Here is a 15,734-nt window from a genome sequence, read left to right on the forward strand (position 1 = left end):
AGAGACACCAGAACGCGATGGCGATGCACAAGCTTGCCAGACTGCTTTCACTCTCACCCCTCTTCTTGGCCTTGCTTTGTCCTGCCCTGCTTTTTTGCATAGGAGTGGGTTTCAGCAATGAGATCCCGACGGTGATAGGTGAATGCTGGTTGGAACAAGGAACACAGTAAAAAGACTTGGTGGGTCATAACCTGTTTTTACAAACTGTACTTGATGCATGAGCAACGCAGATCTCAACATAAAAGAGTATGACTGATCCCAAGAGAAAGTGACTACAAGAAAAGATGGCGGTTAAAACCTGCGTGGATTTAGGTGCTTGGGGCACCCAATAAGTGTTCCAGGCAACAGAAGGGTTTGCTGAGTGTGCAGTGTTGGGCAAGCTGGTTTTCGTTCATCATAATGTTCCAGCGCAACGAAGACGAGGCCCTTGTAGTCCTTCTGTCTGTTCCTTGTCTTTGTTGTACTAGACGAATATGATGGGAACCCCAGAACTGTGCTCAATCTTTATCCAACACAGCAAGAGACGTGTGGACGCAGTGGCAGTTTGTTTTAATGCTTATCCTTGCTAGGCAATGTTGGCCAGATAGTCCTTGACCTCGGCAGGTGACAGGCGGCGGAAGCCCGAGGCATCACAGAGGCCCACCTCGATGTTGTCGGCCGTCATCTGTCCCTCGAAGCCCTCCTTGAGTGTCAGGATGGCTGTGTGTACAGCGTCCTCCAGCTCCAGTTCCTCGCTGTAGCGCTTCTCCAGAAATGCCTTGCCGCTCATCTGGTTCTTGCCCATGGCGGTCGCCTTCCAGGGAAAGTAGGCACCCTGCATGGTAACAACAATACTATCACACGCCACCGTTCCTGCCAACAACCAGTAACTAGTGTAGCTATAATACAAACTAAAGCCAAGCCACAAACAGGCCAGCAGGTTACATCCACGAGCAGCTGAGGTAAAGGGACACACACTGGAGTTGGCTTGTATCGATAGATGGCTGCATTCTAATGAGAGCTGTGCTTTTTTAAGCTACAAAAGGTTCAGAAATCAAATACACAGGTGTCGCCAGCACCGTTTTTTTCGCAAGCAAATTGCAGTTTTCATTTTTATTTATGGATTCCTGAGGCTGGGCATCCTTTTTGGTCTTGATGCCATAAGTTTGAATGGGTGAGGTGCACTGCCAAAGTTAACGCAAAGAATAAAAAAAAATCACCCGCTAGCTGTTCCAACTATCTCCTCCCTAGTCCACTGCAGCCGCTGTGTTGATACAGCTTATTCTGCTAATTTATGTGTGCGCAAGACGCATATATGTGCATCACGTGAGCGGAGAAATGGACCATCCCGGAGTGTAAGTGTGTGCTTATGTGTCATTCCGTTTGTTCAATTCCAAGAGCATCGAGCACATGCATGGATCAACCAGCACCCTTAACAATTTTTTTTTTTTACTGATATAAGAATGCTGTGATGCAAGAGTGGAATCAGCTTCCCAAACATGTTGTCATTGAATGTGGCCACCCATTAGGTTCAAAGGATGCCTAATACAACTGAGAAGTGCTTTTAGCTGGCGTGTTGCCACATTTTCAGGAAATGCACTGCAGGAGTGCAAAAATACTAACACGGACATAGTGATGGAACGGGATGAGCACTGTACTTTCAACAAGCTTTATTGGACAAAGAGCGTTTATGTAGCAGCTTCTTTACCCACGTGCCAAGGCGTGGACCCCAAATATTCACGTTTATAAATAAGAAGCAAGAAAAACCATTTTACTCCAGCAAAGAACCATTGCTGTATCACTAATGCAATCATCTTCTCATTTCTTGATATAAAATGTTTCTACAACTTAACATTTTATTTTGTCCCAACTTTAAATTAACACTTAAAATCCAATAGGCAATAGAAACAGGCCTTCTCTGGGCTGGAACATGCTCCTGGTTTCAGATACATTTAAGAACATTTTGTCCTCTCTGTTAATGAACAGGCAGCTGCTGGAGGTGACATGAAAAAGATTCAGCACCTGTGTTACTGATATCACTGAACCTCACTGATATGTTTCCTGCTTGTACGCTCGAAATTGTGATCAATTACAATGCCCCAACAGAGTTACGCTGCTTTTGTTCTGCCTAATATGTTACCCCAGGCGATATGATTTCCCGGAAGGTATGTTCACAATTTTTCCAATTACGATCACACAATGCATTCGTTCAGCGAGTAGCGGAAGGTGTGACAACATACTAGTGCGCCAAGCCTCGGAGCCCACAACATGTAAAGCAGTGTGACAACTTATACTTGTTAGCACTGTATAAAGCAGTTTCCTACACACAGTTTATACAGCAAGACCTCATTAATTCGGACCTCAAGGGACTGGAAAAAATGTCCAAATTATCCTAACGTCGAATTATAGAATGGCCCCCACAAAACAACCAAAACTGTTTGTGTGAAAGTGGTTTATTTCAATATTTGGAGGGAACCTGGGTAAGTGTTCTCTCCTTTTGAGATGACACTTGCACAACAATTGCGATTTCTTGCTGTTCTGTCAAATGTTTTAATTTGTGCACAACATCGGGAGTGGCGGAAGCGGACCACAATGGTAAGGGTCACCGTGGCTTCTTTCAGAGTCTGAAACGGTAGCACTGGAGCTTTTTCACATGTGGCGTCACATGTGCGGTGTCTTCACTGTAAGAAGGGCAAACAGCACGTGACAAGTGCAGAGTTCCGGCAAGCTGGAAAAACGGAATTACCAAGTGGACGAGGGAAGTGCACAATGCGCCGGAGCAGCAAGACATTTTTATAAACAAGATATCAGCAACAAGGTAATTGTTGTACAAATGATGTACAGCTGTGGGTAGCGACGAAGTTCCGAAAGCGAAACTATGCGGCCAGGCTCTCTCTCGGCCTACCAAAGAGAGCCTGCCAACCGCATGTCTTTTCACCTGTCGTTTTGCGCACGCCAGAATGGCACGGGACACAATGTAATATGCAATTCAGGCTTGTGGACGAATGTCTGGACGATCGCCTGTCAAGCACGCCATATCTCAACAAGACGCTTCGACATAAGATCAGAAAAACTTCTTTGTTGCCTGTGATTGCAGTGTTGTGCGTCTGATGCGTTGTCAGGTGCATTTTGAAAGGTAGGCTGGCCATTCTGAAAACTCGTATGCATGGAAAAGCTGCATTCTGGTTACAGTGCAGTACCGCTTATAATGTGGATTTTCCCGACTCCCGCTGTATGCGTTATAAGCGGTCTATGCTGTGTATACTATGTTCAAAAGGTGATATAAGGCCCCTTCAGCTCTAATCATTTGTTGTTGTTTTTTCACCCACTGGCCGAAAATGGTGTTGCCCTTGGCTGTAACAAAAAGTGCGGTGATGTAGCCACACCATCTGTGCCCTGAAAGTGAGGTTGTATGTGTCTGCTTATATTTGGAGTTGACTTCTTTTTTTGGCCAGCGAGGGCTGTATTTGGAGTATATTTATGCGCAGCAGTATAGAGTAGATTGTGGACTAGGACATCTCATTTTCAGCATGCAATCCGCCTTTTTACCAGGTCGCTCTGCACATGTGCACCGCTTGTCCCCCAGCTCCACTGGTTGAAAACCAATCCATCTGCTCCCACTGCACATTCGCAGTTCATGTTGACGACAGGCGCAGCTTGAACCTCGTGGAACCAGGTTGCGCCTGTGTGTACCACGCGCGTTTCTTTTCAACCAGTAGCAGATGAATTTTCGCCACTCCCCAGAGGGCGCCACATCTTGTGAAAAAGGCGGATTGCTTCCAGTAGTTTCCGATTTTGAAACCACATGTCGTGTTTTGCAGCAAAGTGCACTACATTCTAAAAGGGAGCAAGACACATACATCACTCACATCAGTGACTTACCGATGGGTCGCACTGGAAGACGTAGCCCCGACCGTTGTCCCAGCCGGCAACCAACAAGGACACCCCAAATGGCCGCACTCCCCTGTCAGACATATACACACACACAGTCATTCATTGTGCACCCTATAGCTGATAGACACACCAAACCTTACTCTCAACCACTGCTCCCCAAGCTTTTGTAATCCTTTGCTCCTCATGGCTCTATATGATGAGGAAGAGCTGAGATGATTGCATGCAACATCCAGCTACAAAGATTTTTCATGTACATTTTTGGAAAATTTCAAGGGGCTGCTGTAAAAATCCATTCTCAACACTGCTGTACTGAAAGCTTAAATTAACACGAATAATTAAACACGGCAAAAGAAACTGGCTGCCTCTGCAACAAAAGTGTTTGTGACCTCACTCACAATCAATGATATGAACATGTAACTGAACTTGTACATATTCTAAACAACTTCCATGATTCGAACTGATGCTCCAATCCGTCAAAGCCACTTGTAGTACAAAAGCTGCACGGTGAACATGGGAACATTCAGGTGTGTGCGATGGTTCTATCTCCACTTCACTTGAATAAGTTTTGCATCTCTACAGTTGTTGATGTAACTATTTTATGTCGTTAACCATCCCAAGGTCTCAACATGTAGCACATCCAAAACTTACGGCTTTCCGTTCGGCACTTGTTGCCTGCTCCTGCTAGCCCACAATCTTGGTTGCAAGGATTGGTTCAGATCAAATTTGAATCGCCGGGTTCCAAAATATGCACTTGCAGTAGTCAGGTATTCATGACATACCAGAGAAAGTAAGTTATGCTTGTTTTTTTGAGAAATTCCCTATTTAGAAATTTTCAGCACAGAAATGCTTCCAGTGGTGGTCCAGCCATTTCAAGTTCTGGAGCAATTTTTGGAGCAGAAAAATATTCATTTTGGAGCCCCTTTGTATCAGAACAATAATTCTGGAGCAACCCGGAAGCAGCACGAATGGAATAAAGGAGTCGCCCAGAACAGTTTGTTACTAACGAGATCAGGTTCAGCCATGTGTAGCTAGGAAGAAGAAAAAAACAGAAGGTGCTCACAAAAAAAAAAAAAAAAACAGTGACAAGACATTTTATTAATGGTGGCACTGGCTTGCATGCAAGTTCAGCCAAGCATGCTTGACTAAATTTCCTAGGACACGTTCACTTGAACCATTCTTTTTTCACCTTTGCACGTTTCTTGGAATTTTTTACAAATTCATCAAGCTCGGAAGGTGAATCAGCAAGGCTGAAAATCCCTTATTCCAACAAAGCCTGACCTCGCTGTACCTGCTCCAAAGTTCTTCAAACCAGAAGATATGACTTCTTCAGCCCACTTCAGGGTTGACCGACATGATGCGCGAACATGGAGGAAGGAAAACTCAGGAGAGCACCTTGCTATCCGAGCTGCACGCCAAAAAGTGTGCCGGAAGTCACGCGCTTTTACAAGGACAACTGGGAGTCTATGGCCGAAGGAGCAGCCAATAGTAACGCTAGGCGCAGCGTCGTCGTCTGCTGCACATGAGCAAGCGCGCTGAGCCGGTGGCCAAGTAGGGGGGAAGCCGGCTTCAAAAAAATGTGACTTAACCACCTCTCCTGAGTTCTTTCCTTCCTCCATGTGGCGAATGAACTGGCTGCTAAATTCAACCACAAGCCATTCCACCCTGGACTGCCAACTCCGGAAATGTTTTAGTAGTTTTTGCCAAGCGTGAATGGTTCCAAAAATAGTCGTTTTCCCGTGACCGCATCTTCTTTTTGGCGCAGCTAAGGCGCAATATTGATCAATTTGCCACTTTCGGAGCAGACTGGAGCAGCAAAATGTAAATGTATCAGAACGGTGCAAATGAAAAAAAAAAAATGGAGCAGCTGGAGCACCAGTGCTTCTTCCTTGGAGGCACAGGCAAAGGATCTGAAAAACTGGTAAAGCTGTTGAACTCAAGGTGAAAGTTGGATTAGTTAGTGGTGGTTAACCTTTCACTGTCCAATTTTTTGCGGGAGTGACAAAAGGACAAAGCAGTTTCAGCGGCCCAGATATAGTAAACATGCCAACTTGCGAACGAAAGATCAAAGAGAGATGGAAGAACAATGCAACCACCTTGGCTTGCTGATAACAGTGAAAAAGCCAGTGGAGGGGCAGCAGCGCACGCCTCGTAAACCTGACACCCTGTAGTTGATGCGGCAGGAGAATGTTAAAAAAACTTCTAAAAAGTTTCAACAGAGAAGCCTCCACTCCTTTCGTAAGTTGAGTGCGCAGCGCCATACTCTGTTTCAAACGTCATCTGCAACGCTGTCAAAGCTAGCACTCTTTGCGCTGCCTGCATCCGCGACCAAGCATTGTGTGTTGTGAGCGAAACATAGTAAATGCTTTCCCTGTAGGCTTACCACATGACACATTTGTCATGATCTTGATTAAATGCACTCTTATTGCTGACAAGCCGTCGCTTTCTCGTGCCTTAGACCACTCGGAGACAGAACAAGCACGGAGTAACATGCCTCCCTTTATTTTTCCATACGAACTACTTCCGTACCTTTCACAGCATTGCACCTGATGTATGAAATGGAGTACAGTGCCGAGTGATCACGTTCACCAAGGAGGGAGGGGTTGGCACCATTGCTCCGCAACTTTCAACTGAGAAACCCAGTAAAAGCTTGTTGATGCGTTTAAAAAAAAAAGTTGCGGGAAAAAACGTATTATTTGGGAAAACATATGATCCGACCCACCTGACTCTGAAGAACGTAACTGCTGAATGACGTACAAAGACATTTACTGACAATTCCACTTCATAAAGAAGATGATTAGCATTTCTTAGCTCAACATCTGAACTGATCCTTTCCAAGTGCTCACAGATTTCAGTTCTCATCTGCGTTGTCTTGAACGATGAAGGACCTGCGTAACACATCCGGTCTGTCGACAGCAGTGACGAAAGTGAGTGAAATCTCTTCCTCGACATTTGGATGCTTTGCCCTTTCGCATCTAAGTATTGTGGGGAAGCCACCGCGGCTGCTGACTGTCGCAGTGTTTCTACTTTTTAAGCTGCGTTCCCCAGATCCGGCAAGCTCGTATGAAAGCGCATCGATGTAGATTGTAGATCATTCAACCCCTTTCCCTTATGCACTGCGAAGGAACCTCAGTTTTTCTTCTTTTCATGTCGTGTCCCCACAAAAACGGCTCTCTAGCCCTCCCTTTTTACTTTTGTTGTTATTCTTGGCTGCGGCGGTTCTCCGACCCATCGCACATAGGCACTCCAGAGAAGCCACCATGGCGAGTGACTGCCATTGCATTCGAGTTCTTCATGCCACGTGCCGTCAGGTTCGGCACATTTCCATGTTTGATCATGTGAGGTTGTTCAATAAACGTATTATACGACCACAATGTGTAGAAATTTTTTATGTTGTAGCTGGGAAATCGCATTATCCAGGAACATATTAACTGGGAGGAATACAGTGTAACTCTATGGCATATTTTTAATGTCTGCAATTTTAAGCGTACGAACTGGGAAATCGTAAGAACCAGGAACGTACTAACAAGGATTTACTGTATACTACAGATGACAGCACTACTCCAAGCACGCTAGCTTTGCGTTGTGGCATGCATTTTTGAATGCAGAGGGGAAAACGTATGACTACTCTAATGACAGTGAAAGGTTTAAATAGATGCCAGATGCCATAGTGGGTGAACCACACAGCTTCAGCAGCGCAGGCCGCAGCAGGGGGTGATAAATGGGTTACAGAAATGGGCTAGGCTCCCGTCCTGCTCCTGCTTTGCGAATAGGGCAGCTGCTCTGACGTTGCGTTGTTGCAAGCCATCTGTAGCTGCAGCTGCCCCAGAACACACAGGGCACAAAAAAATGAAAATCTGTAAGATGCAAAAAACTGCACATAGACAAGAAAACAAGAGGATAGATAGATACAGAGAGGGAAGAAAGGTTTTCATGATGAAACAGCACAGAAAAGACACGGAAGAAGGAAAGGAACCATAAAATGGCATTTACTGGCGAGTGGTACGCAATCACTCGTCCCTGCACAGCAAAAGTCTTATGCTAGCTTCATTTACGCTGAAGATATCGGCGATTAAAAACGATGCTCCTCCTCTACCCCCTGTACTCTCATATGCCGGCGCCCCAGCAAAACAACAACAACTCGAAGGTGATCCTCGGTGGGTCGTTGGAATGCGTTAGCATTTTCTGTTGCCGCCGATTCTGTTGTAGCCCCGCCTTAAGGGTATGAAGGGATAACACCCATATATGTGAAATTGGTCTTTCTCTGCTTTACATTCATAGACCACAGGATGTCCTCATATCACACCTGGCGCAGTGGCTAAGGATGCGCCACTGCCCGACAGGTGACCGTTTGAAACACAGCCACCGGTGGGGCTTGTGAAACCCAGGTTTCTCTTCCTGAGCAACCTCTCGTGATCAATCATTAATTTAAACTGCCATCTGCCACTGTGGGCAGGCTGTGATGATGTCACAGCATGTCAGGTGTGAAAGCGGTTGCCATTTCCGCTTGCACAAACCTTTCTAATGTGAATGCATTAATAAATAAAACATGTTGGGACTGCACCCTGGGGTGCTCCATTCCGCCCATGTCACATGGGCATGCCCAATGAGAAGGTTCACCCAGATTGAGATTGCCCATTCGCACCATTGGGGTAAAGGCAGCTTAGAACATGCGGTGAGGTGTTGCCGAATTGGTTGTGAGCAGGAATTTTTAAAAATTATTTGTAAATTACAGGGTACATGCAGAGCTTTTAATTTGGCTAAAGTACTCTCACAGACCACCTGTACAGATTTTTCGCACTGGAATACGACCATCAAAATCATTTCAGGGCTCTTTAAAAAAAAAGGGCACGATGACACGACTCCGCCAGCAACTCTTCTAAAGTTCAGTCCTGACGAACTACCAGCAAGCCTTAAGAAACTGCGATTTTCTATCCTCTGGGTAGTCTTTTTGCACCTCATATTCTTTCAGCTGCGCATCACTTTGCCCCTCGGCATGCATGCTTTACTAGGAAAGGAACTTATTAGTGCTGAAGTTGCTTCTGACTGTCCCCTGTTTTCATGCCATATCTCAGCCGCTAGTTAATCACGAAAATGAGATTTCTCCTTCACTGAAGCCACCTGTGCTTTGCGTGCTCTCAGTGCAAGAGGAGGCCCCTACCCCGTCTGCGTGTACTCTTGCATGATGTAGGCCACCTTCTGTACCAACTGGGATGTGGGGATGGGCTCGTCATACATGAGCTCGTACTGCTGGGCCAGCTTGCGCGCCCGCCGCACCAGCAGCCGGTAGTCGGGCCCCATGCCGCTGTACACCATGCCGATGTGGCTGGTGATCATCTCCACCTTGTGGATGCTGTGCTCTTCGTACAGGATAGACTTGTGCTTTTTCTCTGTCGCAAGCACTACGCCGTTGGACGCCTTGATGCCGACGGACGGCGCCCCGGCGGCCACCGCAGCCAGTGCATACTCGATCTGTACCAGCTTCCCGGAGGGGCTGCATGCAGACACGGAGACCCAACACAATTCCAGGTTCGGTCTTAAATGCAGAATTCACAGCGCAAATGCAGGAAGGATACAAAGACAATTAAGATGCAGAGAGGACGGCGCCTGCGCTGTTAATTTTGCATTTAAACTAGCCCAGAGGCTTGGTTTATTCAAGGTTCTGCATCTCGGCTCTTCGGATGCCTGCAATTTAGTACAGGCAGAAGCAATGTGAAAGGGAACACGCGAGCCCGTGCCGATCGAGCGCCTGTTCTAAAGAGAACAGCGCCAGCAATTTCAAAAGCGGAACACGCACCATGTCGTGCACACGGCTTTCTAAAGCACGCAGCAAGAAAGTACGACAAGGCGTGCCTGCAGCGTTTAGAATCGTCGCAGGAGCTTGCATCGCGATCCACGGGCTCGCATGTTCCCTTTAATCATCAGCAGGCGACTTTCTTTCGAGCTGTCGCGCCTCCCCTTTCTGGAGGTCCGAGAAGCTAGACACAAACCTGGATAGCAAGTTTTATGCCGCCAAAACGAAAGGGCAATCCGGGATAAATGTCTATTCTGGCGAGCATCTCAAGGAAGCTGGCGCATGTAATGACACAGCATAAACTGATCCCGGCAAGAAGCGAAATAACAACATGAACTGTGCCAAATTTAATTTAATTTGTAGCTATGCGCAGTGTAACCTTTCGAAAGGCTGGATAACAAATGCTCACCTGAACGTTGTTAAAGAGAAACTGTAACGCTCCGACGACATGACTAACGCAAAGCAGTGTACTGTACTACCAGAAGCTACTTGGATAGAATGCCGCTAACGTCTGCGCTTGGCTATGGATGCGGAACCGCAGACTGCGCGGGTTATGGGTGTTCAATTCTTTGTTATAGTTTCTAACCTCTTTAGCTTAAAATTTTTGCAAGTTTCGTTATATTTTTACAGTGATAAAGCGCATTTATTATTGTTGTTGCATTTGTGTTCTTTTTCGGCAGCTTGGGCACTAATGTCACGCTCTTACCACTATTTCACGCACCGAGGAACATCGACAACGCCGTTGTCAAGCGGAAAGCGTTGCTAGCGTTGCCGTTGCTGAGCTGAGTTCGCTGAGCATTGTAAATATGTGTGAGCCTGATTGAGGCATTCATTCAACGCTGTCTGGCTCTTTTATTTCAACTGTGACATTTAGCAGTGATGCAGCAATCTTTTTACTACGTTGCATAATATCACACTGTTAAAAGGAGCGAAATGTGAGCCTGTCCGCAACTTCGCTTCTGGTGCGAGCCCGCCCGGTTGTGGGAAAGTAATCTCGCTCTGAACACAGCTATCCACGCTGCTGAACTTGATGTACCATCGAGATGATGAGGTAAGTGCCTGGACATTTTCGTGCTTCCGGCAGGCAACTCCTGCACAACTTCACCGAGTAGCAAAACAAAAACTTTGCAGCAGGTCCAAGTCACAAAAGTGCGAACTTGGTCTGTTTTGTTCATTCTGGTCTCTAGCTGCGGATTAGTGGCGTAAAGTGTCTCACGATTGCTGAAAATGCGCTAGATTGTTACTGGTTTTAAAGTTTCTCGTGTGATGCTTTCAAGGGCGCACTGTTTGTTGGCGCATGTTTCGTTTTTGTGCCGGCCGACCGTCGCGGTGGTGTCGTAGGAACAGCAACGCCACACGATGCCGACTCGAATTCGCGGCCCTGCTTCCAGTGCGACCACGTTGCATTTCAAAGTAGCCAAATAACCTTGAGGGCGAAACTCAGAAGTTCATGGAGTTACCTCGGCGTGCTGTTCAAATGTTTCACGCGCACTGTCTGTAAATCAACAAACTGCGTCGGGATACGTTGTGATAGAATTTCAGGGCTTGCATCGGAGTTCCCATAGCGGAAAAAACGGGTTTCCTTTGGCAAGTGCCCGTTCTACCTTTCGCTCAGCACAGCATCAACGGAAGGAAAAATGCATTACAAAGGAATTGTCTACAGAATGTACAAAAATGCTCAAGTGTAATTGATTCACTCATTTTTATGTTCCAGAAGGGGCATGAAGGTTTTCTGGGAAAGCTGCTCAAGGCAGCTTGACAGGGCCTCTGATCTGAAACTCTCACTTGGCTTTAAAAAGCGTCAAAGTACTGAAATTACCACTTACATATAAACACAGAAGCAGAGTACAGTGGTGCGCACACTTGCTAAATCTAAAGCACTTGAAGAAAGGAAGCGAAATTTTAAAGCAGGCACTGAGTTCCCAACATAATGCTTATGCTCGAGCACAACCAGATAAACATGCAGACCATGCGGGCACAAATAGTTTGCCCCCAGCAAAGTAGCTACGTTAAGATTTCACTTCATTGGCTCCACAGCACATTGCCTGAGCATTCTAGACAAGTATGCTCACCTCTCTACATCTCTACACAGTTTTGATGTATGCAGTGAACTAAAAGACAAACGTGATACTGGGCATCACTTAACTTAAAAGATAATAAATTTTACACCACAGTTCATAATGCAGAATACTCAAATTCTACTAATTTACTAAGGGTTCTGAAAATGGTGAACCTTGTACAATGGACCACAAACCTGTCTAGAACGCTCGAACTCCTTGCCGTCTGCATGCTGCGAAGCGCAGACGGCAAGAAGTTCGAGTGCTGTAGACAGGTCTGTGGGAGACTGTACGACCTACTAAGCTCAAAGAAGGTCCTTCTAGTGAGATTGGTACTGAATTGATAAGAATGATTGAGAGTGTTTGTACTGTGTTGGACAGTTTTCTGGGAGTGAGCATTTCATATCGTTCACTGTGGTGGGTGAGATAAAGTTATTTGTATGGACAAGCAGGAATGGCTCATCAGCAACGAAGCCCAGCTTTGGCGTTGACCAGCAGCAGTAGTTCCAAAACTCTCGGATGATGTCACTGTGGTGCCAAAAAAAAATATTCTGAAGCTGTGGGTAATTGAACCCAGGACTATCAGATTGTGAGGCGAGTACACAACCCATAGGCCACAAAACTTCGTTGCTTGTTGGCAAACAAAGGTGAACCTGCTATATGTGTTCCATTACGACTGTATACTAATACCAGGTGTGCCATTAGAAACAAATAAAAAATAAGTGAGAATGAAAAAAAAAACTCTTTTGTATTCAAAGCAAGTAACTAGTCTTAGGTGCCCTCCGTAATTTTTTCCTTTACATTTAGTGCTATACTCGCAATGAAAAATTAGTGGAATACTATATTAGTGAGAAAACATAATTTCGTCACATTCTTTGCATGCAGCCTAAATAGAAGTAATGGAGCCTAATTCGTAGTGTGGCCATTTTACAGTACACCATTAAACTTGAAGCAATCCACTGTGGGAGAAAAGAAATTCACTGTCTTTACCAAAGTTGTGCTGGGCTTTGACAGGTGTTGTGCATATCTTGCCAAAACAACTTGTCTAAATGGAAGTTGCACAGCCTAACGAACCTTTTTGTGGCATGATTATTTGATATTTACTGTAGTTGCCCAAACTATCAGCCCTCAGTTGCAGAAGAGCAAACTTTGAATAACAATCTCGTTCTAGAATTGAATGGTAATTAAATTGTTCGAAAATGGCACAAGGCTGCTAGTAGGCTAAACCCAGAGTGTGTTGTGTTGAAAGGTTATGACAAGAATCTTTGTTGCTAGTTCCAGCTTTTTAAATGTTTTTTCTCTTGCAGAGAATGTGAGGTACAGGGTGGTAATTACTTGTTTATATTTTGGGGCCCTTTGTTTTAGGTTAAAACCCGATTTTGCACCCCGAGCAAATGTCTTCAAAATCAGATTAAACCTGATTTCTATCCGAAAAGAAGCCTTCTAAAAATCTTCAATTAGGATGTCATTAACACGCGTTTGTTCCCTCACCCACTCTGCCCACTTCCGGTTACACCTATCATTTTTCTTTCCATAGCTCGCTACGTTGTTCTTAACTTAAGCTGAGCCCTTTTCGTTAGCCTCCACGTTTCTGCCCTGTGGGTGACTACAGGTAAGATACAGCCGTTGTACACTTTTCTCTCAAGGAATATCGGTAACCTGCTATTCATGATGTGAGAGAACCTGCAATATGCGCTCCACCCCATTCTTATCCTTCTAGTTATTTCCCTCTCATGATCCGGATCAGCTGTCTCTACCTGCCCTAAGTAAACGTATTCCTTTACCACTTCCAGCACCTCGCTACCAATTGTGAACTGCTGTTCCCTTGCTAGGCTGTTGAACATTACATTGGTTTTCTGCATGTTAATTTTAAGGCCCACCATACTGCTCTGTCTGTCTAACTCATCGATCATGATTTCCAGTTCATCTCCTGAGTGACCCAGAAAGGCAATGTTATCAGCGAATCATTAAGTATTCTTCATTAACTCTTATCCCCAACTGTTTCAAATTCAGGCCTCGGAACACCTCCTGTAAACAGGCAGTGAATAGCATTGGCGAGATCGTGTCTCCTTGTCTGACGCCCTTTCTTATTGGAGTTTTATTGCTGACTTTATGGAGGACTGTCCACGCTAACGGCATGCCACAGCAAGACTCTTCTGCGTTGAATGAATGTTGTCAAAGGCACATGGGTGCAGAAGTGCTGTGTAATAGATGAGGATGTGCACGGGGAAATAATTACAATAAATGAAAAAAAAATCTGATATTATAGAAGGTTTTCAGTTGATATTGTTAATAAAAGAAATTTGCAAAAAAATAGAGAATTTTATGTTCCTCATGAAAGCAAGCCTTTTGCTACAAAATACGGCCCGATGAAACCTGAAATATGGAAACTTTTGCTGAATAACCTGATTTGTATCTGATTTTCAGTTAAATATATATTGCCCGATTTTTATCATTCCGAATTTCGAAAAAAATAACACCCGAAAACGGAGGGCCCTATTTAGATTGTTGTGTACAGATGATTGCTTTAGCTTTATTTGGGTTTACTTTGGACTTATTCAGTCTGAACCACTTGTACAGTTTGTGGAAGGCTTGAGGGTCTAATTGTGGTCAGTGGGCGGGATGTCCCATTGCTGTGTGCTGCTGTTTCTACATACTGGTAGCTATGTTGAAGGTACTGTATAGTGAGTTGCTAGGAATGCTTTTTGAGACAGTATTTTGCCATGTTTTCAAGTGAGGGTAGATGGCCTTTGCGGTCAATGGCCTTGTTGTGAAGGCTATTTTATAGTGAAATAGCACCTGGGAGTGCAGATGAATTGAATGCCAGCATTTTGCCAGAAATGCTTTGAAAGCTGAGATTATTTTTTTACCGCAGTAATGTGCGGGATGGAACTTTAAGGGGAAAAGGGCATGGTCTCTGGCTGTGCACTTATCTTTGCAAGAGGCATAAAAGGTTGAGTTAATTGCAAACCTGTAATGGCTGAAGGGAGATGTGCTGTTTAATTAGTGTGCTAGAATTACAGTTTTAGTTACCTAATGTGAAAGGAACGGTCCTATTCTGTACTGATTCTAGTTGGCAAGATAAATGCTTTTGATATGGTGACCCTGCTAGGAAAGCAAATTCTAGCTATGGACAGACGAAGGTTAAATAGGAAATATTACGTACGGTAGGCGTAAACTTGCACAAATTAAAGTGAAAGTACCCTGATGTCTTTGATGCTTTGCTGCAAAAGGTAGCAATGTGCATGGACCACTAGTTGTTTGGTATGAAAAAAATACCTTGATATTTATAAGGTGAACAGGATACAATGGAGTTTTATTTAAGGAGTAATTAAAGTTAGACACAGTTTCCATATGGGTGAATGACATAACCTTGCACTTCGCAATGTTAAGAGTCATTTGTAGAATTATGTCAAGATCTGCCTGAAGCGCTAGATGATTGTCAACGTTGTTAATCATGCGATAGATGATGCGCTCATCTGCAAAAAACTTTAGGTGGGAAGAAATATTGCAGGCAAATCATTGATATATATTAGAAGTAAAGGGCCGAGCATGCCGTCTTGGGGGATGCTGGAAGTTGCATCAAATAGGGGCGAGGAAAAGCCATGAACAAAATTAAACTGCTGACACAGAAGAACAAAGTTGCAGAGCCATGGTACCATAAGGGTATCGAGTTTAATAGCAGATAATTTTTTCTAATAGGCAGCAGTGGGCTACTTTATCAAAGGCCTTGGGAAAATCAAGAAAAAAACAATCTGTTTGCTAGATTTTATTCATATTAAAGTGCATGTCAGTAGAAAATTTCAATAACTGATTCACATGAGTAACCCTTTCTAGAACCATGCTGATTAGCGAAAAAATAGTTATTAGATTCGAGGTGACAGAAGATACGAGATGCAATTATATGCTCGAGTAATTTCCAGCAAATGCGCATGTGTGAAATCGGTCGATAGTTACCGGGTAAATGTATGTTACCGGACTTAATTAGGAGGATTACCTTTGGTGATTTTTCA

General features: G+C 44.6%; 2 protein-coding genes across 4 annotated transcripts in view; one reads left to right on the forward strand and one right to left on the reverse strand.

Annotated features, from left to right (window-relative positions):
• Positions 1-530: 530 nt before the first annotated feature.
• Positions 531-10,213, reverse strand: Prosalpha2 (proteasome alpha2 subunit). Its single transcript, XM_077628120.1, has 4 exons — positions 10,074-10,213; positions 9,032-9,364; positions 3,862-3,943; positions 531-814 (listed from the first exon to the last, which is right to left on the reverse strand). Exons 1-4 carry the CDS (start codon positions 10,112-10,114, stop codon positions 566-568), a joined length of 705 nt encoding a protein of 234 aa, XP_077484246.1. The 5' UTR covers positions 10,115-10,213; the 3' UTR covers positions 531-565.
• Positions 10,214-10,393: 180 nt separating this feature from the next.
• LOC144094191 (nuclear factor related to kappa-B-binding protein) overlaps positions 10,394-15,734 on the forward strand; it is a 156,365-nt gene continuing 151,024 nt past the window's right edge. For 2 of the 3 annotated variants that reach the window (XM_077628116.1, XM_077628117.1), the window contains exon 1: positions 10,394-10,715. In XM_077628116.1, the coding sequence (XP_077484242.1) occupies positions 10,695-10,715 (21 nt within the window). In that variant the 5' untranslated portion in view covers positions 10,394-10,694. The remainder of the gene's footprint in view (positions 10,716-15,734) is intronic. The other variant, XM_077628118.1, reaches the window with a different exon arrangement.

This window comes from Amblyomma americanum, chromosome 6 (genome assembly GCF_052857255.1).
Source record: "Amblyomma americanum isolate KBUSLIRL-KWMA chromosome 6, ASM5285725v1, whole genome shotgun sequence".
Classification (NCBI taxonomy): domain Eukaryota; kingdom Metazoa; phylum Arthropoda; class Arachnida; order Ixodida; family Ixodidae; genus Amblyomma; species Amblyomma americanum.

Excerpts from the sequence above, each read along its gene's own strand:
- Prosalpha2 (XM_077628120.1), bottom strand. The coding sequence starts at position 10,114 with ATGTCGTCGGAGCGTTACAGTTTCTCTTTAACAACGTTCAG. Across the intron at positions 9,365-10,073 it reads TTCTCTTTAACAACGTTCAG|CCCCTCCGGGAAGCTGGTAC; the intron begins GTGAGCATTTGT and ends GTCTGCATGCAG. Across the intron at positions 815-3,861 it reads TCTTCCAGTGCGACCCATCG|GGTGCCTACTTTCCCTGGAA; the intron begins GTAAGTCACTGA and ends GTTACCATGCAG.